At 62.5% G+C, this 20,743-nt stretch overlaps 4 protein-coding genes across 4 annotated transcripts; all 4 read left to right on the forward strand.

Annotated features, from left to right (window-relative positions):
* Window positions 1–966: 966 nt before the first annotated feature.
* LDBPK_261850 (hypothetical protein, conserved) lies at window positions 967–2,223 on the forward strand (the record flags this gene model as incomplete). Its single annotated transcript, XM_003861723.1, has 1 exon — window positions 967–2,223. One exon carries the CDS (start codon window positions 967–969, stop codon window positions 2,221–2,223), a length of 1,257 nt encoding a protein of 418 aa, XP_003861771.1.
* A 1,197-nt stretch (window positions 2,224–3,420) lies between these two features.
* On the forward strand, window positions 3,421–5,067 carry LDBPK_261860 (hypothetical protein, conserved; the record flags this gene model as incomplete). The annotated part of the gene is made up of 1 exon (XM_003861724.1): window positions 3,421–5,067. The coding sequence occupies one exon, from the start codon at window positions 3,421–3,423 to the stop codon at window positions 5,065–5,067; it is 1,647 nt and encodes a 548-aa protein (XP_003861772.1).
* Window positions 5,068–8,258: 3,191 nt separating this feature from the next.
* LDBPK_261880 (hypothetical protein, conserved) lies at window positions 8,259–16,706 on the forward strand (the record flags this gene model as incomplete). The annotated part of the gene is made up of 1 exon (XM_003861725.1): window positions 8,259–16,706. One exon carries the CDS (start codon window positions 8,259–8,261, stop codon window positions 16,704–16,706), a length of 8,448 nt encoding a protein of 2,815 aa, XP_003861773.1.
* Window positions 16,707–17,643: 937 nt separating this feature from the next.
* LDBPK_261890 (hypothetical protein, conserved) lies at window positions 17,644–19,848 on the forward strand (the record flags this gene model as incomplete). The annotated part of the gene is made up of 1 exon (XM_003861726.1): window positions 17,644–19,848. The coding sequence occupies one exon, from the start codon at window positions 17,644–17,646 to the stop codon at window positions 19,846–19,848; it is 2,205 nt and encodes a 734-aa protein (XP_003861774.1).
* Between the last annotated feature and the right edge of the window lie 895 nt (window positions 19,849–20,743).

A 20,743-nucleotide genomic window follows, 5' to 3' on the forward strand; every position in this document is an offset into this window, starting at 1 on the left:
CTGCTCGGCACCGTGCGATGGGTGCCGGTGGGGCAGGTCTGCAGGGGGTAGAGCGCCGTTTGGGTTCATGCTGTATGACAGAGAGCGAATACGTGGCAGAAGACCTCGCGGGCTTGTCTTTCCGATTTTCTCCGTTTTGACTTCACCGTTCCCGATGTCGGCCCGAAAGGGGTGGGGTTGGGTGGGGACGTTGGTCAGGCGTGGATGCTCTGCCTGCTTCGCGTTTCGCTTTCTGTGTTGTATGCTTTCTGCCGTTGTGCTTGTGTGCCGCTGGGTCATGGCGATGTCGTGGTGACGGGACGCATCCAAGCAGATTGTGCGCGTGTGGGTGTGTTGCATCTCTTCTCCCCTCCGCCTCAGGTGATTGCTTTTCTGCCCGCTTCGACTGTGGTCTCCTCCCCCTCCGTCTACGTGCGCATGCGCAGAAAACAACCCCAAGGGTTGGGGTTTGCTTATATCGTTGCTTTTTGCGTGCGGACAGGGGTGGTGGTGATGCAGGGCCGACACGGTGTTCTTCGGAGGCCGCAACACACTCACGTATGGCATGCTCAGACCTCCGGGCTGCGTGCGCTGAGCGACGAGAACAAGAGTAGCACGGGGCAGCCCCGCTGCACGCCACGTGGTCCGCGCTGAGTTTTGTGCCTTCAGATCTATCTGGGCATCTTTTTGCCCTCCCGCACGGGCGGCACCGCATGTGTTCTCGAGTCTGCGTAAGCACGCGTGCGTGCCAACCGAAGTGTCTCGCTCGCCTGTCTTTCTCTCCCCGTTGCTGCTTTTGCTCCCCAAGGCTGCACACCTCCGTCTCTGTTCAGGCACGCCCGCACCCTCTCGCCGCCCACCGGCTCAGAAGCGAAGGGCCCAGAGAAACAGGAGGACGTGCACAAATCTTTTTCTTTTTGTTCCCCTTTGCCGAAAAGACATTGTTCGCCGTTGCAGAGTATCGCCCCCCTCCCCCTTCCTGCGAGAATGGCTGAACGAACGTCGTCGTCCACCCTCCCTTCTACCCCCTTGCCGACTTCTTCGTCTCGCACGCCACACATCATTGCCGCTGCGGTGACAGCGGCTGCGGCACTCGGCGCTGGCATACTTTTTGCGGTGGTGTCAAGCGGCAGTGCGGGTGATGGAGGAGGCAGCCGACGTGCCTTCCGGTCTGAGGGCGCCATCCAGGAGCCGCGACAGGCTGTCGTCGAGGCGCTGGAGGCAATACGTGGTGGGCGGTGCAAGACTTGCGGCGAGCTCGTGTTCTTCCTGCGTGGCCCTCCCCAATCTCCGGTGTCGCCAGCCGCTTTTCGTGGCGTTCTCGGGGCCGCGTCAGCCACCGCCAGTGAAAAGCTACCTCCGTCGAATGCGCACTGCCTGCGAGTCCCAGCCTCCGTGCTACACTACATCCAGGAGAGCTACTTGCCCGCGACGCGGCGTCAGCTGGTTGAGGCGCAGCAGAAACAGCAGCCCTCCCCCGCCACGCCTGCTCTGCAAGTAGAATACAACCTCTTCGCGCAGATGGTCGCTGCGGACGTGACACTGCGTGCGCTGAGCGTGGAGCGGGCGACTCCATTCGACAAGGACAATCGCAGCCACATGAACCTTCTCCAGCAGCTGTGGATGGCGGCAGGGAAGCCGGCGACGACGTACAGCCCTCTCGGGCAGCACTGGGCCAGCATCGGCTTTCAGGGCGTAGACCCCGTGACAGACCTCCGCGGCGGCGGCGTACTGGCGCTCCGCCAGCTCGTGCACTTTGCGCAGGCGCACAACACCGCTTTTCGCGAGATGCTCGCTTACAACGAGCGTGTGCAGCGGGAGGGCAAGCACAGCTGGTACCTGCTTGCCGTCGTCAGCATCCAGCTCACCACCCAACTCATGCTCGAGCAGGATCACCCACTGCATGTGGCGCATCTGGAGATGATATACGACACGCTGTGCCTCGGAGCTGCCGGCGATGCGACGGCCAAGACTGCTGGCCGTCGTGCTGTGGCGGGGCAGAAGGGCGTGAGGCTCGGCAGCACACGCGCCGCGGATACGGCGGCGTTTTGGGAGTTTTGCAAGAGCGCGCGCAGTGCCGAGGCGGGCATGTTCGCGCTGCACCATGCGCTGCTGCTTCACTTCAAGGAGTGCTGGACCCGGGACGAGCCGCACGTGATGGAGTACAACACGTACATGTCTGCCAAGGTGTTCAGCACCTTCTTCACCACGAAATGGGCAGACAAAACGCTCACAGCGCCGTAGACGGAAGGGAAAGACGAGGGACGCGGAGGGGGGGGCGTCTGCTCTTCATCTCACAAGGAGGCTTTGAAGAGCACGAGGACAGCGCATGCCCCTATGTGTGCGGTGTGTCCGCTGTTACTGCTGTGATAGTGCATGTCTACGTATCTGTTTCTCGGGAGATGTGCATGCTTACTTGGCGTACTTGTGCTGCAGCATGATCAGACTGTCTTCCTCTCTTACTCTGGTGAAGGGGAACCGCTACAACCGAACAAGAGAACACCGGCACATCCTTCTACTCTGCGAACAGAGGAGTGAGCTCAGAGAGAGGAGCCTCACGCGCTGCGGATACAAGATGCCCACAGGCGGTACGCGGGATGTGGCGTAGATGTGGTCGGTACGTGAACGTGCGTGCCATCAGAATTGCGCTAAGTTGCACTTACCCCAACACCCGCAAACATATCCGCGGACATCACGCGATTCTCTCTCCCGCGCATCGCCTTTCTTGCCTCGCCCCAGAAACGGACCAGCTGTTGTTGTGCGATGAGCGGGTAGGCGGAGGGAGGGGGGAGTGCAGCAGAGGCACTTTTGCAGTGACTCTTCTCCCTTCTCTCTATCGTTTTGCATTCTTATTTGCGTATCGGTGCGCACGTGGATGTCCATTTCTTCTGACTCTCTATCCCCGCCTCTTTCCGTGCTCTCCCCGGTCTGCCGCACCGCCGTCACTCCCCCCATTCTTCTTTTTCTCTCCCCCTCTCCATCGCACACGCACACATCCATGCGGGATGCGCCATCGCATGTCAGGTACTTTTATCCGGTGTATCTCGTGTTTGCGTGCCTGCGCGTGTGTACACTGTTTGTCTTTTTTACGTTGGCTTTATATATCTATCTATATATCTTTGTGGCTGTGTTCCTCCTCGCTTGTTATCCTCCCTCCCTTCTCTCTTGCTCCGTTCATCTTTCCACACGCACGTCCACATAACCACATACTCCGTCTGCCCAACAACCCGTTCACCTCGCAGCCCCGTCTTCACTGCGTGGTCGAGACCAGCCGTGCTCGTTTATGTGCGTGTACGTGTATTGTTGCGCTCCTTCGACACCCCCTCTTCCTCTGCAGCGCTCCCTCTTTCGAACACTTCACTGTTCACTTCGCCTGCCGCCATGTCGCACCTCAACCCTAACGCGACGGAGTGGAAACCAACGGGCAACAATGCGCATGGAATGACAGATCTGGCCCTGCCACCCACCACGGCGCAGCCCGAGGACCCTGCCGCAGCCTCCGCACCAGCGGGGAGTGCGGGAGAGCTGTCTCCCATGGCAACACCGCCGGCCGCGTCGGCTGCTACAGCCGGTGCCATTGCGAACACGCTGCCATCTTACATCCCCAGCTACATGACCGGCGGCGACCCCGCCATTGCGGAGCAGCTCGCGAACATTGATTGGGATGCCGAGTTTAAGAAGCTGATGGAGCTGACTGGGCAGATGATTGATCGGCAGCTGAATGGACAGAATGGCGACGAGCGGCCAGCAGCCAGCAGTGGTGGCGCGAGTGCTGGCCATGGCAGTGACGCCGCGAGGGCCCTCGGCGATGCTAGGCTGTGCGGATCGAACTCTGTAGGCGCCTCGCCTGCTGTCGCCGCCTCACCGATTCCTCTGACATATGCTAACGCGGTGAAGAGCGCGACAGCGGCCGCGAGGAAGCCGACGACACTCGGGGTTGCGAGCACGGGCACCGCTGCCGCTGCCGCTGCCGCTGCTGCTACTGCTGCTAACATGGCTGACATGGACGACGACAGCGTCAGTATGACGGCAACGTCCAAGGCGGGCACCGGCAAGCACCACTGGAAGAAGCTAACAAAGGCACAGCAGCGCCATGAGCAGTCACAGCGCAACGCCTTTGAGGCCTTCGCGAACGCCCTGCTGCACAGCGTGTCCCCGTTCATGGCGCCACTGCGAGCCAAGTGCAAGACATCGCTGCCGCATATCAAAGTGGATCAGCGCTTCGGCAAGAGCGGTCATCCCGAGACGGCCATCGCGCAGTTCCTCGTCGCCCCGCTGGTGACGAACTACCGCCCGCGTCACTTCCACGACGTCGCACCAGGTGAGCTCATGGAGTTCCACTATGACTTTGCGCTGGTGCTGCAGGCGATCCCGTCTGCGCACGCGATTCACATTGGCTATGGCCCCACCTGGAAGCGCTACGCCGTGCCTTACTGCTACCTGGCCTGTCGCGAGTATCGAAAGGAGGTGCTCTCGCTGTGTCCAGAGGAGATACCGAACTCACGCTCGGAAGCCATCTACGAGGACGATGTGGTGAAGGACATCACGGAGCTGCTGCTGAAGCGTGGCGAGGGATTGGAGATGCTGGAGACGATGTCGATTGTGGAGGCGATGCGGAAGCGAGTGGATCTCTACCCACTCTACGACGCTTTCGCAACCGTCTTTCAAAGCTTGGAAAACTACCAAGTCGAAATCACCGACATACGATCGGCGCCATCACGCTTCCTCGTGAAGGCGTCGCGGCTGGCGGTGGAGGCGATGCCGCAGCCAATTGTGCTGGACGACGAGGTGCTGTGGGATGAGCTGCCGGAGGTATCGCGTGTGATCGTGCAGGGCGGCGTGGCGGCAAGTGGTGGTGCCGGCAGCGAAGCAGATGGCGGCGCAGCTCGGTTGGCATCGCAGCAGAAAGCACTCAGCACACCTGCACCTGCGACTGGAGCTGCCTTTGTTAAGAGAGGCACCAGCTTGGCAGGCGCGCCGGCAGCCAGCGGCTCTGCCTCTTTGTGGCAGACGCTGACGCCGATGATAGTGTGCGTGGCGTGCGTGTCGGCGACACTAGCGGTGGTCCTGATGAAAAAGCAGCCGTGAGGGAGTGAGAACCAAAGGACTGCTCAGCGGCCTCACTGGGGTGCATGCAAAGGCAAAGGGAAAGAGAGAAAGGGGAGTGGAGGGTGTGCGCGAGGCCGTGTGTGCGTCGGTTTTGGGCGAGGGGGTGAGGAAGGAGAAAGGAGCGGGAGGGAAATGGACGGCGCTGCACTGAAGAGCATGAGGGGTGCCTCTCGCCTTTTTCTCTGCCTGCCCATCGCGCTCGCGCAAGCTTCTTGGTCTCTCCACGCACCTCGTCTTCTTCCTTTGCCACCTACCCCTACAAGCTCTTCCCTCATCCCCTCCAGTGCGCGAGCGACTGGCCTCCCGTTTGTCTCTCCCTCCATACCTCTGAATTCGTTGCTGCATCTCCTGCAAAGACATCGGATCTTTATGACACGCGAAACGAAAAGAGTAGGTTGCTTGGGCGGTACTTGTGCCGCATCTCTGTTGATCCCCCGCTCCCCATGCGCGTGAGTGCGCGTGCGGTGTGTGAGTAATGAGGATGTGGCGCGAGTGGTGGGAGCGGTGCATTCTCTTCTTTGTATGTGGTGCATAAAAGCATTGTTTTTCCAAAGACCACTTCCTCCCTCGCCCGATGACGTATAATATCTCGCAGTGCGTGACATCACAGGGTCCAAGTGCCCCCACACTCTGCGTCGGGGGAGGCCAGGTAGCTCCCCCTCCCCCGTCACCCCTCCCTCCATCCCTGCCCATGCCGAACCACTTCTGGTGGTGGCAGGGCCAGGTGGCTACGACGTTGGGGTGGGGGAGACAGAGCGATGCACCGCCACTGATGTCGGCGGTGAGGCCGTGGACGGCACCGCGTTGGAGCCACCTGCGAAGCGAATGGCGTGCGTGTGGTGTCTGGGTGAGAGGCCGTGCTCTCAGATGGCTGGGCCGGCGCATGGCTGCAGCGCGTGCGTCTACGGCTGCTCGGCACCGTGCGATGGGTGCCGGTGAGGCAGGTCTGCAGGGGGTAGAGCGCCGTTTGGGCTCATGCTGTATGACAGAGAGCGGCTACGTGGAAGAACGAAAAAAGCGGCGCACCACCATCACCGTCTCGCCCTCCTCCCCCTCCCTTCGTCGCCCTCCACCAGATGGGGTGCGTTGTGTGGATGAGGTCTATTTGTGTGCGTGGGTAAAAGGGGGGCGTGCATTTGTGTTCTCTCTCTTGTCGCTCCCCTCTTGCCTTCTGCGTTGGAAACGTTGCCGCGGGCTTTTCTTTTTTGGGACTGCCCTCGATCGTGTGCGCCCGTGCATCACCACCGCAGTACCACACAACGCGTCTGCTGCTTCTTTTCTCTCGTTGTTGTCTTTATTTCAACTCACATGTCCCGGTCCCGCTTTCGATATCTCCGTCTCTGTGGAGGACGTCGGGCATGGCTGCCTCTCGGCAGCCGTGATGAGGCCAGCGAGGCGGAGGTCGAAAGCGGCAACTGGAGAGCGAGCGGGAGCAGCACCGATAACATCGGCAAGGCGGGGTCAGTCGACAGAGAACACAAGGCACAAAGGCGACTCTCTACAAGAATGTCAAAAGGTGAAGCAGGCGACGCGCGCAATGAGTGATGAGTTCGCAGCGAGCAACACCACGACGCACGACGGGGACGACGAAGCGCCCTCCTGTTGCCCCCAAATTCTTCTGACCCAGTCAATGCGGGCAATGGCTACATGAGCTCATGCATGTGCGCTCGTGCGTGCACACACACGAGCGCCTCGGCAGCCTCTCCTATTTCTCGCGGCTCGCCCTCCTCCCCTGCCTCTTTCCCTTTCGTGTCAACTCTGTTGATGCTGTTTGCTCATGCTGCTGTCCTTCACGGACGTGACGCTCCTGTCACCGCTGTGCACCTGCGAATCCCACCGACTGCATCCCCAATGCACCGGCTCCCCTCCCATGGATATTACGTGCGCGCACGGGTGTCTCTCATCGCTAACGAAAAAAAAAAAGGGTTTTGCAAAAAGAGGCGGCTTGCCACTGACTCACAAACACCACCCACCCACCAATCCACTCACTGACCTACTCACGCATACACACACACACACACAAGTCCGACCGTCCGAACCTCCTCCCTCCCTCCCCCCATCTGCTCTTCTTGCTGCCTCGAAGGGAGAGAGCGGGGGCTGACGCCATCATGCGTGCATTGGGGTGACACGGATCTGTCTCTCATTGGCTTGTGCACTTCCTTTTTTGGTTTTATAGAAAACTTACTCGTCAGCACTGCCGCCGTCCCTCTCCCTCTTCCAATCATTCCACGCAAGTAGACGCACCCACACACTTGCACAAGAATACGCACGAGCACCGGCAAGCAATATCCCCGGTATCCCTCCACCGCTTGTGCATGAACGTGTGTGTGTGTGGGGCACTTCTCATCTCTGCTCCCTGTGCTGCCGCCACGGCTCTTCCCGTCTTGCTTTCGTTTTTTCTTTGGTCTTCGCCTCTTTCGCTGTGTGCGCGAGTGTGTTTCTCCCCCCTTCTCGTCACTGCTTCGCTTTTAGATTGTTCTCTTTCTCTCGCCGTAGGGGGGGGGGCGTGCCCCTCTTGAGTGCGGTGCGCGCGCGCGGTGTTGCCAGAAGTTTCTGCTGCTTTTCATTTTTTTGTGTTTGTATCGAACCTCTGCATCGCGCGTGTCCGCGCGCTTCGTAAGGAGACTCCGGCACTCACCTCACCGCCTACTCTTCTCCAGATCGCACACGAGCCAGCAACTCCCCTTTCATCCGCCCTTATCCGGTAGTCAACTCCCGTCTGTTTTTCTCCGTCACAGTAGAGAAGGGCGAGCGCGCAGGGCTGCTGAATGAGCTCCAGTTCCACAGGACCGGCGAGGCTTCTGCTGAACAGCTTCACGGTGGCCGCGACACCACAGACGCTCTCGGTATCAAACGCGGAGGATGAGGACCGCTCGGACGGCACGGCACTAACAGACGGGCAAGACGCCGACGCACAGGTTCACGCTAGACCGACGATATCAGCATTCGCAGGCGCCATCAGCGCGTCAGTGGAAGGGGAGGAGGAGGAGCCGCGTCCGAGCAGTGCAGCCCCGCTGCCGGCACCGGCCCCGCCTCCTTCGTCGCAGCCCGCATCATCGCCTTGGGCTGCCTTGGAGTGTCTCTCCTCCCCTATCGTTAATACAAGCCCTCACTCGAGGCGGTACTCCTTCTCTTCCCTGCATTCTCGGCAGCGGGTGTGGGGAGCCCCAATGGGAAGCCGGGCCTACAATGTGGGCCGCACCGGCGACGACCTCCGTGGCATCCCGGCGACACCGTTTCGATGGCGCTCTTCGCTTCCCCACGCAGCAGGAACTTCTCTGCTGAAGCCTGGTCAACATGACTTCCGTCATGCTACGACAACCACGGCCACACTGCACCCCGAGAGAAATCGCCGTCATGTCAGCGAGCAGCTCGGGCGCTCCCCCACGGGGGCCTTCACACCCCACATCCGCTACCGGACCTCGAGTGGCGGGTCCCCTGGCGCTCGGGCCGCCTCCGGCGGGTTGTCCACGTCAGATGCGAACGCGTCTGTCAACTGCGACGGTGAGAGCCGCCATCGTCATGTGAGTCCCGTGTGCCACGCACCTGCAGAGTCGGCGCCGCACGCCTCTATCCCTTCGGCACACGCTGCCGCTCCGTTTCTACGGCCGCCGGCGCCTGCGTGGTCCTTCCTCCTGCACCCCCACGATAACGCACAAGGCGCATCCTTCCTGCCGCCACCGCCGTTGCTGGCCACGACGCACCAAGGCGGCGCCGCCGTCTCTACTATGTCTTCTGGCTGTGGCGCCGCAACGCGCTCCGCCCGTGTTGTGACCCTCTGCGCCCCTGCGGAGACGACGGCACAGGAGGATGGCAGTGCGGCAAGGCGGATGCGAAGATGCGTGAGTTTGCCTGTGAGCAGCGCACCATCTGCTGCCTTAGCTGCAACCCCCTCCATCAGCGATGTGTGGGTGCAGCAAGAGCGGCGGAACCAAGCGCTGCGACGAGGTCACTGCGAACCCGCTGAGGAGGCGGAGGCCGCCGCCGACATGACTCGCGGCAGCTCCCACGCATCCGTCAACCACGCAGGGGCTGTGAAGAACGGTGGGGGGGATAGCGTTACTGAGCCCGTTGCGATCGGACACCTCACCCTGCGCTCGCTCACGGAGGAGTACAATCGCTTCTCCACGGAGGGCACCGTCGGCTGGATTGGACTGCAGGTGCACCTACGCCGCCACACGCAGACTAACCAGATCTTTGCCCTGGACCTGACGTGCTGCCACATGCGTCGCGATCAATGGACGTGGTTTTCCCAGGACATCCTGCCGCAGCTCCGCGCGCTGGAGGTGCTGCGCCTTGTCCAGATGCACTTGGAGGACGACGAGGTGGCGGAGCTGGTGCGTGGCAGCTGTGGGCTGTCCGCCGCAGCCGACGGCCGCCGCAGCGCGGGTCGAAGCTGGCAGCAAAGCTCTTTGTCAGCAAGTCGCCACAAGGTGGATAGCGGCCGAGGCGGCCGTGGCAGCGGTGACCCCGCCGTGCAGTCGGCCCCACTCGCACACCTGCGTGTGCTGGACCTCAGCGGCAACGCCTTCACTCAACGCAGCTGCACGCATCTGGGCAAGATGATGCTGTGGATGGCGGGAACTCTCGAGGAGGTGCGCCTGCTGGGGAACCCGCTGAAGGACTACGGCATGCAGACGCTCTCCGTCTATGTGGCGAAGCTGAATCTGGAGGCACTCGAGCAGGACCCATCCCTGTTCCCCGCTGCACTGCGCGATTGCTGCGCGCAAGTAATCCAGAAGTGTGGACGCGGGCATGCGAGGAGGAGCCGGAAGGTAGGCTCAGCACCACCGTCTCCGCAGCCGGCCGCCGCTGCCGGCGTCATGCACGCTGGATATAGCGAGGGCGAGAGCAGAGGCGATGCACGCGGTTTGGTCGCGGCGCTGCCCCTTGGACCTGTGCTGCTCGACCTGCGCGATTGCCGTGCCTCGGCACGCGGCCTGTCCGACATACTTGCCGCCGCCAGTCGTGCGCACCGTCTGCGCACCCTGGTGCTCTCGCACAACGTCGCTGGTGTGACGTCGCTACTGCCGCTGCCGGCAAGCGCGCACCACGAGGCAGCCAACCTTGCCAAAGAGGAAGCTATGGAGTCCGAGGAGAGGGAGGCGCGTGCGAGAAGCGGTGATGGCCGCGGCCCCCTACCCCGACTCCGGCCGTTACCGTGCCGGCTGAGGCTGGCCAAGACGCCGCTCGTCTACTCCGGCGCCCTCATGCGGGGCCAGCACACCGCCCTCAGCGACGTGGCCGGATTCGCCACATCGTGCGCTCTCTCCACACTCGTCCTTTATGGTGTCCCGCTTAGCCAGACCTGCTCGCCTCTGGGATTCCGCGAGTTGCTGCTGAACATCTTCTTCAGCTGTCCGCTGCTCGACCTAGTCGATCTCTCCGATACGTTCGAGTGGTCTTTGGTGCCCCCAGAGGCACAGAAGGCGCTCTTGGCCGAGGCGAATTGCAGGGACTCGGTGGAGCAGCGTTTGCGCAGCCCCGAAGCCCAGCGAGGACTTCATGTGCACCGCGAGCACCAAGGCGAGGTCGAGTTTAGGCTTGACAGTGCGACCGTGAGTAACCAGACACGGCTTGGCGACATGTTTGGCGAGCTGATGGCACACGTGGCCTTCAACGCGGTGGTGCGGCGCCGTCTCCCACCGGCTGCTTTTCTTCACGTACGTGAGTTGCACTTGAGCAACACCGGTCTGACGGACGCCGGCGCGCGTGGTCTATGCGTGAGCGTGCGGCGCGGACGGTCGCAGACGGGCATGCTGGCATCTTTGGCGGTGCTGAACCTGTCTGACAACCTGCTCACCGTGCGCGGGTGCGTGCGGGTAATCTCAGCCTTTCTCTTGGATGGCGACGCTGAGGTTGATGTAGATGCGACGCGGAGCTGCCTAGCGTCGCTTGCCACCACGTCCACTGCTGCTAGGCCTGCTGTGATCGCTCGCTTAACCGCCTTGGCGCTGCAGCGCAACTCTGGCTTTGTAAGCGCCAGAGGTGATGGCACTGCCGGCGGCGTCAATGGCGCCAGTGACGATGGCGCGGGGCATCTGCAGCAGGTGTGCACGGCCGCCGAAACGGCGGTGCTGCGGCGCGCCACATTGCGGTCTGCCGTGTGCTCCAATCAGGTTCACGGGAACAGCAGCAGCGGTGCGGCGAATGCAGGTGATGCGACTCAGGAAGAGCGGGCGCCACCCTTGACGGTGTACTTTAGCGCGCCTCCCTCGGTGGAAGCGACATCGTCCATCAGCAGCAGCGGCGCCGGCGGCCAGCGTCGACCATCGGCTTTCTTAGCTTCAACGGCGAGCGTGGACGTTTTTTATGCTGGCTGCGATGATCAAGGCGATGTGTATTGCACGTGTCCGTGCAGTCGTTTCTATGTGCCCAAGCCTGCATCTGCCCAGGCTGTGGAGAAGGAAGACACCAACACCAGAGGTCTGTCCTGCTTTGCGCAGCAGAAGCCGTGCTCATCAACCGAAGTTTCACGTGCTCTGGCCGGCACGGCGACTGCACACGGAGATCAAACAGCCTCAGCGTTGGCAGTGTCGGAGATGACCCGCGGCGGCTGCGGCGCTCTCGGCACTGATGCCACTCCTACTGCTGGCAAGAAGCAGCAACACCGCGCACAGGACGGTCCTCAGCGCAACCTTTTCGCAGCACTGGGTGCGCCGCGCGATGCCGTCGCTGCTGCCGGCACCGGGGCAGGTGGCGAGAGCCCCAACGGACTGGTCAACACGACCCCGCTTCACCATCTACGGAACTTTACAAACGACGTCGAAGCTGGTGCCGCCGTCTCCGCCGCTTCAGTCTCCTCCTCGTCCTTTCCTTTGCCACCGCCGCCGTCCGACTCAGTGTCTGTGATGGTGGCAGCGCGACACACCTCAGACTTGGCTACCGCTGGCGTCGGTCCCCGCTTCCTGCAGCCGCAGCAACAACAGCAGACGACCCTGCTGCCGCGTCGCGAGAGCGGCCTCTCGGTGCCTGGTGGGTCGAATTTTGGTGCGCTCTTTATGAGCAAGGCAGAGAAAACCCCACCTATAACCTTGGGAGCGCCGGCCGGCGCTGTCCTTGCCGACGCAGCGGCTGTGGTACCTGTGGTCGCGGACGTAGACGTGGGCGTGGACGTCAGCGACGCGCTTGTGTCGACCACCGCCAATGCAAGGCGCTTGGGTGGCCGACGTGCGAGACTGCGGCGAACTCGCACCTTCGTGCTCTCCTATGACCACCCAGCTGGACATCTGCTCTGTCGTGCTTTGGGTGTTCTGCTGCGACCATCGCCAGACCCTCTCGGCGAGGGAGCCCGTGCTGCACTCGAGCAGGACCTGCTAGCTGCACTGAAGCGCGCATCGGCAGCCTCTAAAACGCGCTCGACCTCTGCGCAGGGCGGCGACGAGGGTGGTGGTGACGGCGGTGGGGCAGGCAAGGCCGCGAGCGCCACCACCACGGCGGAGTCGGTTCGCTACCTTCCTCCTGGTCCGCCCTCGGCGACCGTGGCGGATGGCGGCGACTCGAGCCAGCTGGGGGCAGATGTGCACTGGATGCGCTTCGAGGTGACGACAGGCGAGCGGAAAGGAGACATGGCGCAGCTGCTACAGGAGGTGCTGAACGTGCCGCTGCCTGAGCAGCGTGTGCTCTTCGAGCGACTCCTGCAGTTCCTTACGCAGCACGTCACGTGTGGTGAGGACTCACATGGGACGCCGACAGCGGAGGACTTGTGGGATCCGGTGCGTGCGATCGAGCAAGCTGCGCGGTCATCCGCGGCGGTGCGGGCAAGGCTCGAGATCGCCTACGGCGGAGTTGCTGAGGCTGCAGTGCACGCGCGCCATCAGTACCACGGCGCTGCCGATGCGACACTCGTCCCAATCAATGATGCCGGTGGTGGTGCTGCTGCGGCAGCGGCTGGCGCACTGGACGACGCCGATGGCACAGAGGGTATCGTGCGCCTCGACCGCCTCTACTTCGCCTTGTGGAGAGAGCTGGGAATGCCAGTCGGCGACACAGCGCGGGATGCACTGCCGCATGCGCCTTCCTCTGTCTGCATCAAGGAAAGAGGAGCGGAGACGCCGGCCGGCAGCGATGGACGACCTGACTTGCTTGACAGAACAGCTGACGGCGGCGGTCTTTACACCTCTTTCTCCACCCCGCACGACGTCCTGTCATGTCGATCTTCGGAGGCCGCCGTGGCACTGTCACCGCAGCCGTCCGCCGCGACGCATCCGCCGCGACCTCATGCCGTCAACTTTTACGACGGAGTGGGCGGCGAGCCGAAGCCAAGGCAGCGGCAGAGCCTACCAGCAACCGTGCACCAAGGGCAATGCGCCGGCGCCTTCGCACCTGCCGCCGCTGCCGGCGGCGATCAAGGCGGCGCGAAGTGGACGACGAGCAGGCGCGAGGGAGCGGAGAGGGAAGAGGGCGACGAGGGGGCGTCGGTAGACTCGACGAGTGTGACCACGCCTGAGAAACAGCTCAACCACACCCACTGCATCGAACTCGGTAGCGCCGCTGCGGCGCTCTCGCCATCGCCATTGGCGCTGGCCAATTCAAATGCGGAGGTGCCGCAGCCAGACTCCCCGTCTGTGGAAGTGGTGCTCGCGGACAAGCTCATGAGACTGTCGCCGCCAGCGAAGACGCGCGATGCGGCCGGTGCTGCCGTGGCACCGCCGCTCGCTCCGCAGCTGCACGTCTCCCGTGCTTCTCTTACGGCTGCAGAGGACGACGAGAAGGGGCAGCAACACGTGGACGACTTCAATGCTGAAAGGAATGCGCTCCGTGCCGTGACGTCTCGGCTGCTCATTGACAAGCGCAGCGACGAGGAGCGAAGCGGCAGTAGCGGCAGAGCTGGAAGCCCAGCGAGGAGCGGCGGCACCCTGTTGTCCCAGCCACAGCAGAAACAGTCGGAGGGGTGCCAGCAAACTCAGCCCGAGCTGGTTCACGCTGGCGCCACGGGCGTGCAAGCAGAGGAAGCGGAAGGCGAGGAAGACGTCGCCATCGTGTCTCCGATCCGAGTGCAGCGCCGCTCCAGCCAGCTGATCGGCCGAGTCAAGACCTTCACGCTTTCCTACACGCACCAGGAGGGGACGGCGGTGTGCCGCGCGTGGCGGCTGCTCCACACCGCCACGCACGTATGCCGAAGCGGCAGCACCAACTCTAACAACGGCACGAGTGTCGCACCGGCAGATGCCGTGGCGCCAATCGCGCCGTCTTCCCCGCCGTCTCTTGCAGCTCTGGCGAAGGAGGCTCAAAGGTGTCTGTGTGACGACTTCCTAGCGTTCCTGCAGCCACCCGACGAGGACGCTGAGCATGCCGTGCTGTCTGTGTCGCTGCACTGTGACAGCGGCGTGGCAACAGCAATGCTTCAGGTGCAGGTGCAGACGAACGAGCGCCGCGCCGTTCTGGCGGACCGGCTGCAGCACAGCAACCATGGCGTCCGCCGCAGTGTCGGACGCGGCAGCCGCAGCGGGTTGGTGCCGCTCAGTGTGCAGGAGGTGGACCAGTTCTACTTTCCGCGTTTGACACGTCTGCTTCGCCAGTACAAGACCGTCGCTGACACGGCGGCGCAAGTGCAGGCCTTCTTGCAGCCGCGCGCGGCGGTGCAGGCTCGGCTTCTGCAGAGCCACGGAAGCGTCGCGGCGCTTGTGCACTACTATCATGGTAGCCAGGCTGCGCTGGAACACGAGCTGGGGATCTCGTCCTGGCAGGTGCTCATGGACCCGGCCCTGCCGAGCACCGCCAGAGCGGAACAGCTGAAGGAGGAGGTCATGTCCCCAACAGTGGCGGTGGACCGAGTGCTGAGACGCGAGAGGGCCGGGGTGGAGAGCAATCAAGGCGGCAGCGCGCCGCGAGTGGGCAGCGGCGACACCGGTGAAGACGCGCCGGGCACCTCCTTTCCTCAAGGAGCAAACGCGGCCCCCAGCTCACCACCACAGCCGACTGCGGCAGGCACACGGCAGCCGTCTTGCCCCACCTCAGCCGATGGCAGTGTTACTGGTGCCACCAACCTGCAGGGCCGTCCGCCAACTCGTCCGCGCCGTCCGCCTACGCCGCCACACGCCATCACGCACACCAGCAGTATCTCGTTCGATGAGGTGACAGAGGAGCCGACGAGCGAGGCGGGTCCCGTTGTGGTGCTGCGGGGCACGGCGCCGGCCCCAGCCCCACGCTCGCCCTCGAGCCCGCAGTCTCTCAACCCACAGTACTTCCCTGCCATGTACCGGCAGGTGGTCTCCACGACGCTGCCGTCGCGCGCCGGCGTTGAGGACGTGCCGGAGCGAAGCGCTCTGAACGAGCCAGGCGGTCCGCCGGACGGGGGCTCCGACACTGGCCTGGTGTCGCCCCTGACGGCCGTGTCCAGCGCAGCCGGGTCACCGACCTCGAAACACCTAGGCTTGGCTCTCGAGCAGCCGGCGCCGACAGTGGCGGTCGCCGCATCGGAGAATTCGCTCTCTCCTCTGCCCGTGCCACGCGTTGTGCGTCAGCTCGCTGACGGCACGGACTCGGTGGCGGCACCGGCTGCGAAGAAGGGAGGCGGCGACATGCTGCTCAGCCGCAGCGATGCCAGCGGTAACCCGAGCGCCACAGCCGTAACCGCGTCGTCGTCTTCATCGTTAGTAATGCCGACGTCGAAGACGAGGCCCGTTGGCGGCACTAACGCAGCTGTTTCGCCGGTGCCACTGCCTCGGCTGCCGGTAGAGCGCGATAACTCCAACACTGCTGGCCACAGCAACGCCTCTTCGCGGTCACTGGAACCGAGCCATCATCAGCCTGGTGCCGCGGCTGGCGCCGGCAGCTCTAGTTCCGTCGCCGGTTCGGACCGATGCAAGTCAGAGTATGAGCGCGTGCTGGAGGGCAAGTACAAGCGTCTAATGCGAGTCGCCTACGACGGGGTGGCCCGCGGTAGTGTCCCGCTAGACCCGCAGCATCAGCAGAAGACCGTCATTGGCCGTGGCAAGTGGGGCACACAGAAGGTGGAGCTATCGCTGGAGTGGGAGATCTTGTTTGTGCTGACGTTTGAGAAGAGTCGCAAGCTTGGCCGCAGCTCACGGCGAGCGCAGATGCTGGTGCATCCGGTAGGCTGCGGCTTCGAGTGCGCGGCGGGCGATGATCTAATTCACACGGCCTCCAGCGGCATCTACGGCGGTGAAAACTCCTCCCTGCACTCGTCCGCCATCAACGGCGAGTCGGGCGACGGCGGACATCACCTGCCAGCGACGGCAATGCCGAAAATACCGCGTAAGAGGGAGTCGTCCAAGTCGTCTGCGTCGCACCTTGTCATCACGATTCAGCGGCCGTTCACTCCGGACGAGGTTGGCTCCTCTTCGCATGACATGGAGGAGACACTGATGGCTGGTGCGCTGCTCACCGTCTCGTCGTCCTCGAAGGCGGCGTGGCTGCTCGTTGGTGGAAACGACGAGACTAGTACCACATCTCGAGCGAGCGCCGGCGTCAACCAGGTGGCACACGAGTACGTGTTTCAGCTCTGCCAAGCCTCTCTCACACTGGACATTGAAATGAAGAGCTCCAAGCACGTGCAGGAGGCGCTCCGCTTGTTGAAAAACAGCATCCGACGCGCTACACAAGCCGTGAAGAAGTCGATGCTGAACGCGCACATACCGCCACCGTCGCGCTAGACGCGTGATGCTGCATGGCTTCTACTCTCGGGTGCGGGGAGGGAGAGGGCGCTATCGTGACGCTCAGGGCCACTTCTTAGCATGAGCGGTGCGCGCATGGCAGCAAAGGCTCCGGCGCGAGGTGCGCTACTGTGATTCCGTTGATTCGGGTGTTACTCTTTCGGGCTCGGTGACGAGGGCTGCTCTTGTTTGCTGTTGTGCTTGTGTGTGCTCTCTCCTTCCTCTTCATATGTGCTGGACGCGGCGGCATCTCGTGGTCTCTGGCTTCTCCTCCGCCCCCATCCTCATCCTCATCCTCTGGGTTTGCGTGCTCGCCGCTGTCGTCACGTGCGGTCTTCTGTGGATCGCATTTTCTTTTTTCGTGTTGCGTGCTTTGCCCTTCTTTTCCGTCTTCGATTGTGTGCGCGTCTGTGTGGCGCTCCTGAACATATGCGTGGAGGTGAGGAGGAGAGTGAAAGAGACAGGGAAGGCGGATGCGCCCGGCACGCTGCCACTGTTGGACCGCATCCTGGATGCGCGGTTGTTTTGTCTACGTGCATCCCGAACACACTGCACGACGCAGCTGCCACATCCGTCTGGCCCTTTCCTACACACTGCTCTGTGGTGTGATCTCTCCTATGTACGGCGGAGGTCGGACGCGACGTCCAATGTCTGCTCTCGCTGTTGTACAAGCATCTGCGTGACGGGTCTGGTTTGTCGCGACGCGTTAGTCTGTGCGTGGGCGGCGAGTGCGGCCTATTCACTGGCTCTTCCACTGCTACTATCACCCTGCTCTAACGGTAAGCATCGCCCTCTCTCCTCGCTCTCCCTTCCTTTCTGTTGTTCTCCGTGGGCCGGTTTGCGACGTGGGAATGCGCACGGAGCGTCGATGAGTTTCAGGTGCGTGTGCATGTAGGCCGCTCAGCGCTGATCTTCATCGTGCATTGTTGCCGCCACCATGTACAAGAAGGCGCTGAACGCGTTCTTCCTGAAGGTGCACCCCGACTTCTTCCACCACAACGTGCAGCAGCAAACTGTGAACCAAAACTCCGTGGCTCAGCTCAATGAGCTACTAGCGTGGGCGAGAGAGTTCAAGCAAGGGACGCTGCGCGCACCACCAGCCACCTCCATCTCTTTTAGCTTCTATCGCCGCATCGACGAGAGAGAGGGTGGCGGCGCCGATGCCGTCACCGCGCAGCGGTCGGCGCGCGCAAGCGACGCTGGGAGCAGCGGTGGCGAAGGGGAGAACAGCGACGGCCGGCCGAAGGAGTCTGTCTTCGCCAAGCGAGCCTATCGGGCGGCAGACTGGGCGGCGGACGGCAGCGGCTTTGACGGCTCTGGCGCTGGCGGCGGCACGCCATTGCACCGCGACTCTCAAACTGTTCTCATCCACTCTACGTTCGAGCTTCCGCAGGGCTTTGTCGCGAGCGAGTCGAACCGTGGCCTGGTGGAGCGTTCCGTGAACAAGTTCTTGCGCGACTTGCTGCGTCGCGCCGAGTGCATCGACTCGGTCACAGAGTCCATGTCTGTCGCTGAGGACGCGGCAGCGGCGCGACGGGAGGCAAAGCCGTTGCGTCGTCGTCGAGCAGACCCCCGGGAGAAGGCCAAGAGCGGTGGCAAGACCCTGCTGGACGAGGCGAGCGAGGTGATGACGATGCAGTGGACGCTGACAAGCGTGCCCACGCTCGAGGAGCTGATGGACGCCGATCAGGTGCTTTTCGCCAAGACCTTGTCCCCCTTGCAGTGCTCCGCAGCGCTGCACACCCTGCGCGCTTCTCTTGGCGAGCTGCACTACGATCAGTGGAGCTCGATGCCGCTGATTATCGACGACCACTTCGCCATCGGTGCAGACATCACGGGGGGCCTGACGGTTCCATGGGACTTTACCGCGCTGCAGTTTGTCGGCTTCCTTCACCAGAATGCCGCCGCCATTGCGCAGTGTCGCACCTTAGCGGCGGCGTTCGCGACGGAGGTGGAGCAGCTTATCGCGGAACTGTGCACTGCACTGGAGTTGGATGACGTGCTCATTTCGTGCTCGCACAAGGAGGCGATGAATGTGCTGCGGCTGCTGCATCGCAATAAGGAGCTGCTGCACGGGTACGGACTTACAAACCTGACGCTCGAGATTGGCATGCGTCACGCCACGCGCGCCAACGGTGTCGTTATCGTCGACGTGTCCATGCGGACAACGGAAGAGCTCCGCGAATGGCTGCAGGCGCTTCACGGCAAGCTTGACCTGCAGCGCAAGCTTTACAGCGTGTCGAAGCAGATGCTGGAGACAACGATGTGGCACCTGAAGGAGTTCCGCGGCATGGTCGAGCCAGGCGGCGTGGACGCTTTCGTGCACAACGACTGCACGTACGCGCAGCGGTTGGCGTGGGCAAAAGAGCTTTTCCGCATCGGCCCTGCGCTGGCGCACTGGGACTGGCAGGAGTTCACGTTTCTGCTGAGCCCCGAGCTTGATGTGGACTGGAGTCGGCGCCAGCTGAGGCTGCCGCACAACTTTGACGGCGACGCCCTCGTCCGCTACGTCGAGGATGTGCAGCGGAGCGCTAAGGAGAAAGAGAAGGAAGCGCTTCTGCGCGCGAGTGCGGTGCGCCGGCTGTCAGACGAGGAGCTCCGCGCACAGACGCACGCCGTCGACTTGCAGCTGAACGACGGCACTAACGAGCCTGAAAGCAAAGAGCAGGCGCGGCGGCAGCTCCTCGAAGACCCACTCGTGCCTGGGATGCAGCCGGTGTCGGAGGCGATGCGTCATCTCTACCGGCAGTCGTCACCGCACATGGACGAGTACATGACCTCCAGCGAGGATAGAGTGGACCCTCTTAGCGTCGAGCGTCCGCTTTCGCACGCCGTCACATTCAACAGCGATACAGAGGCGGAGGAGCAGCTCAAGTGGGAGGGTTTCTACCAGGAGCCCTACGTGGACCAGATGCCGACCGGCGACCTCGACGACATGGCGCACACGTACCGGCTCACGAACCGTTGGCATCGCGAGGCGGCGGCGAAGAAGCTGCTGGAGGAGCTGCAGTCCACTTACGGCAAGAAGAGTCGCCGGTTCGACTACCAGAAGATGGGTGATGTGCTGGAGATCAACAATGCCCGCGTGCAGCCGAAGGGGTTCCCGGTAGTGGCGCGGGGTATGAAGCCGAGCGAGGGGTAGCGAGAACAAGCCGACGCAAGCCGTGATTGAGGGAGTGAGACAATGTAGTCCCCCCCACCCACGTCTTTCCTCGTCTCGGTGGCTTCACCGAGGGGGCTCCCAAGCTCACCGTGCTGCTGCTCAGCTGTGCAACGCACACCTTCAGGCTTTTCTTCTGCTCCACCTTCACGCGAGTTTTATTCGCTTCTTCAATGAGTGCTTCTCCCTCCTTCTCTCGTATGACGGATCAGCGCGATGCGCCCTTTGCTGCTCTGTTTGTTTGTGCTTGTGTGCGCCTCTAAAACGTAAGTGTGCTCCTTCTCGCATTCACGTAACAACATACAGGCGTGGGCACATCCATGGAGACAGGCGTGTCTTGTTCCATCTTCCCTCATAAATCTTGCGACTCTGCCTCTACGACTTCATCATCTCACATCCGTAGCCGTTGCTTGTCCCCCCTCTTCCTCGTCTGTCAAAGGAGCGATGCAGTGCGGAGTTTAACGACGCTGCAGAAGAAGAGAAGATGGCGGCACCGCTCCGCGTCGATGGCGTCCCGCGCAAGAGAAGGCGATGCGCGCGTGTGCGTGTGTGTGCATGATGCTCATGCGCAGAGGTGTATGCCGTGCCACCTTGCCTCTTTCCCTATCCCTTAGACTCGGTCCTCACCCCTCTTCCCCCTTTCTCCCGCTTCTGCGTCACTCCTGCGTGCCTGCTGCGTATTTCTCTCTGGATGTCTTATGGTGATAATTTTGTATGAGCTCCCTCCATCCCTCTTCCATCCGCCGTAGAGCGCTGTGTGCGTGTGTGATGGGGTGGTGATGGTGGTAAGCGGGCACGTGCGCCATCCACACACACACACACACACACACACACACACACACACACACACACACGAGTGGCGTCGTCTTCGTCCGTG

Source organism: Leishmania donovani, chromosome 26 (assembly GCF_000227135.1).
Source record: "Leishmania donovani BPK282A1 complete genome, chromosome 26".
NCBI classification, from domain to species: domain Eukaryota; phylum Euglenozoa; class Kinetoplastea; order Trypanosomatida; family Trypanosomatidae; genus Leishmania; species Leishmania donovani.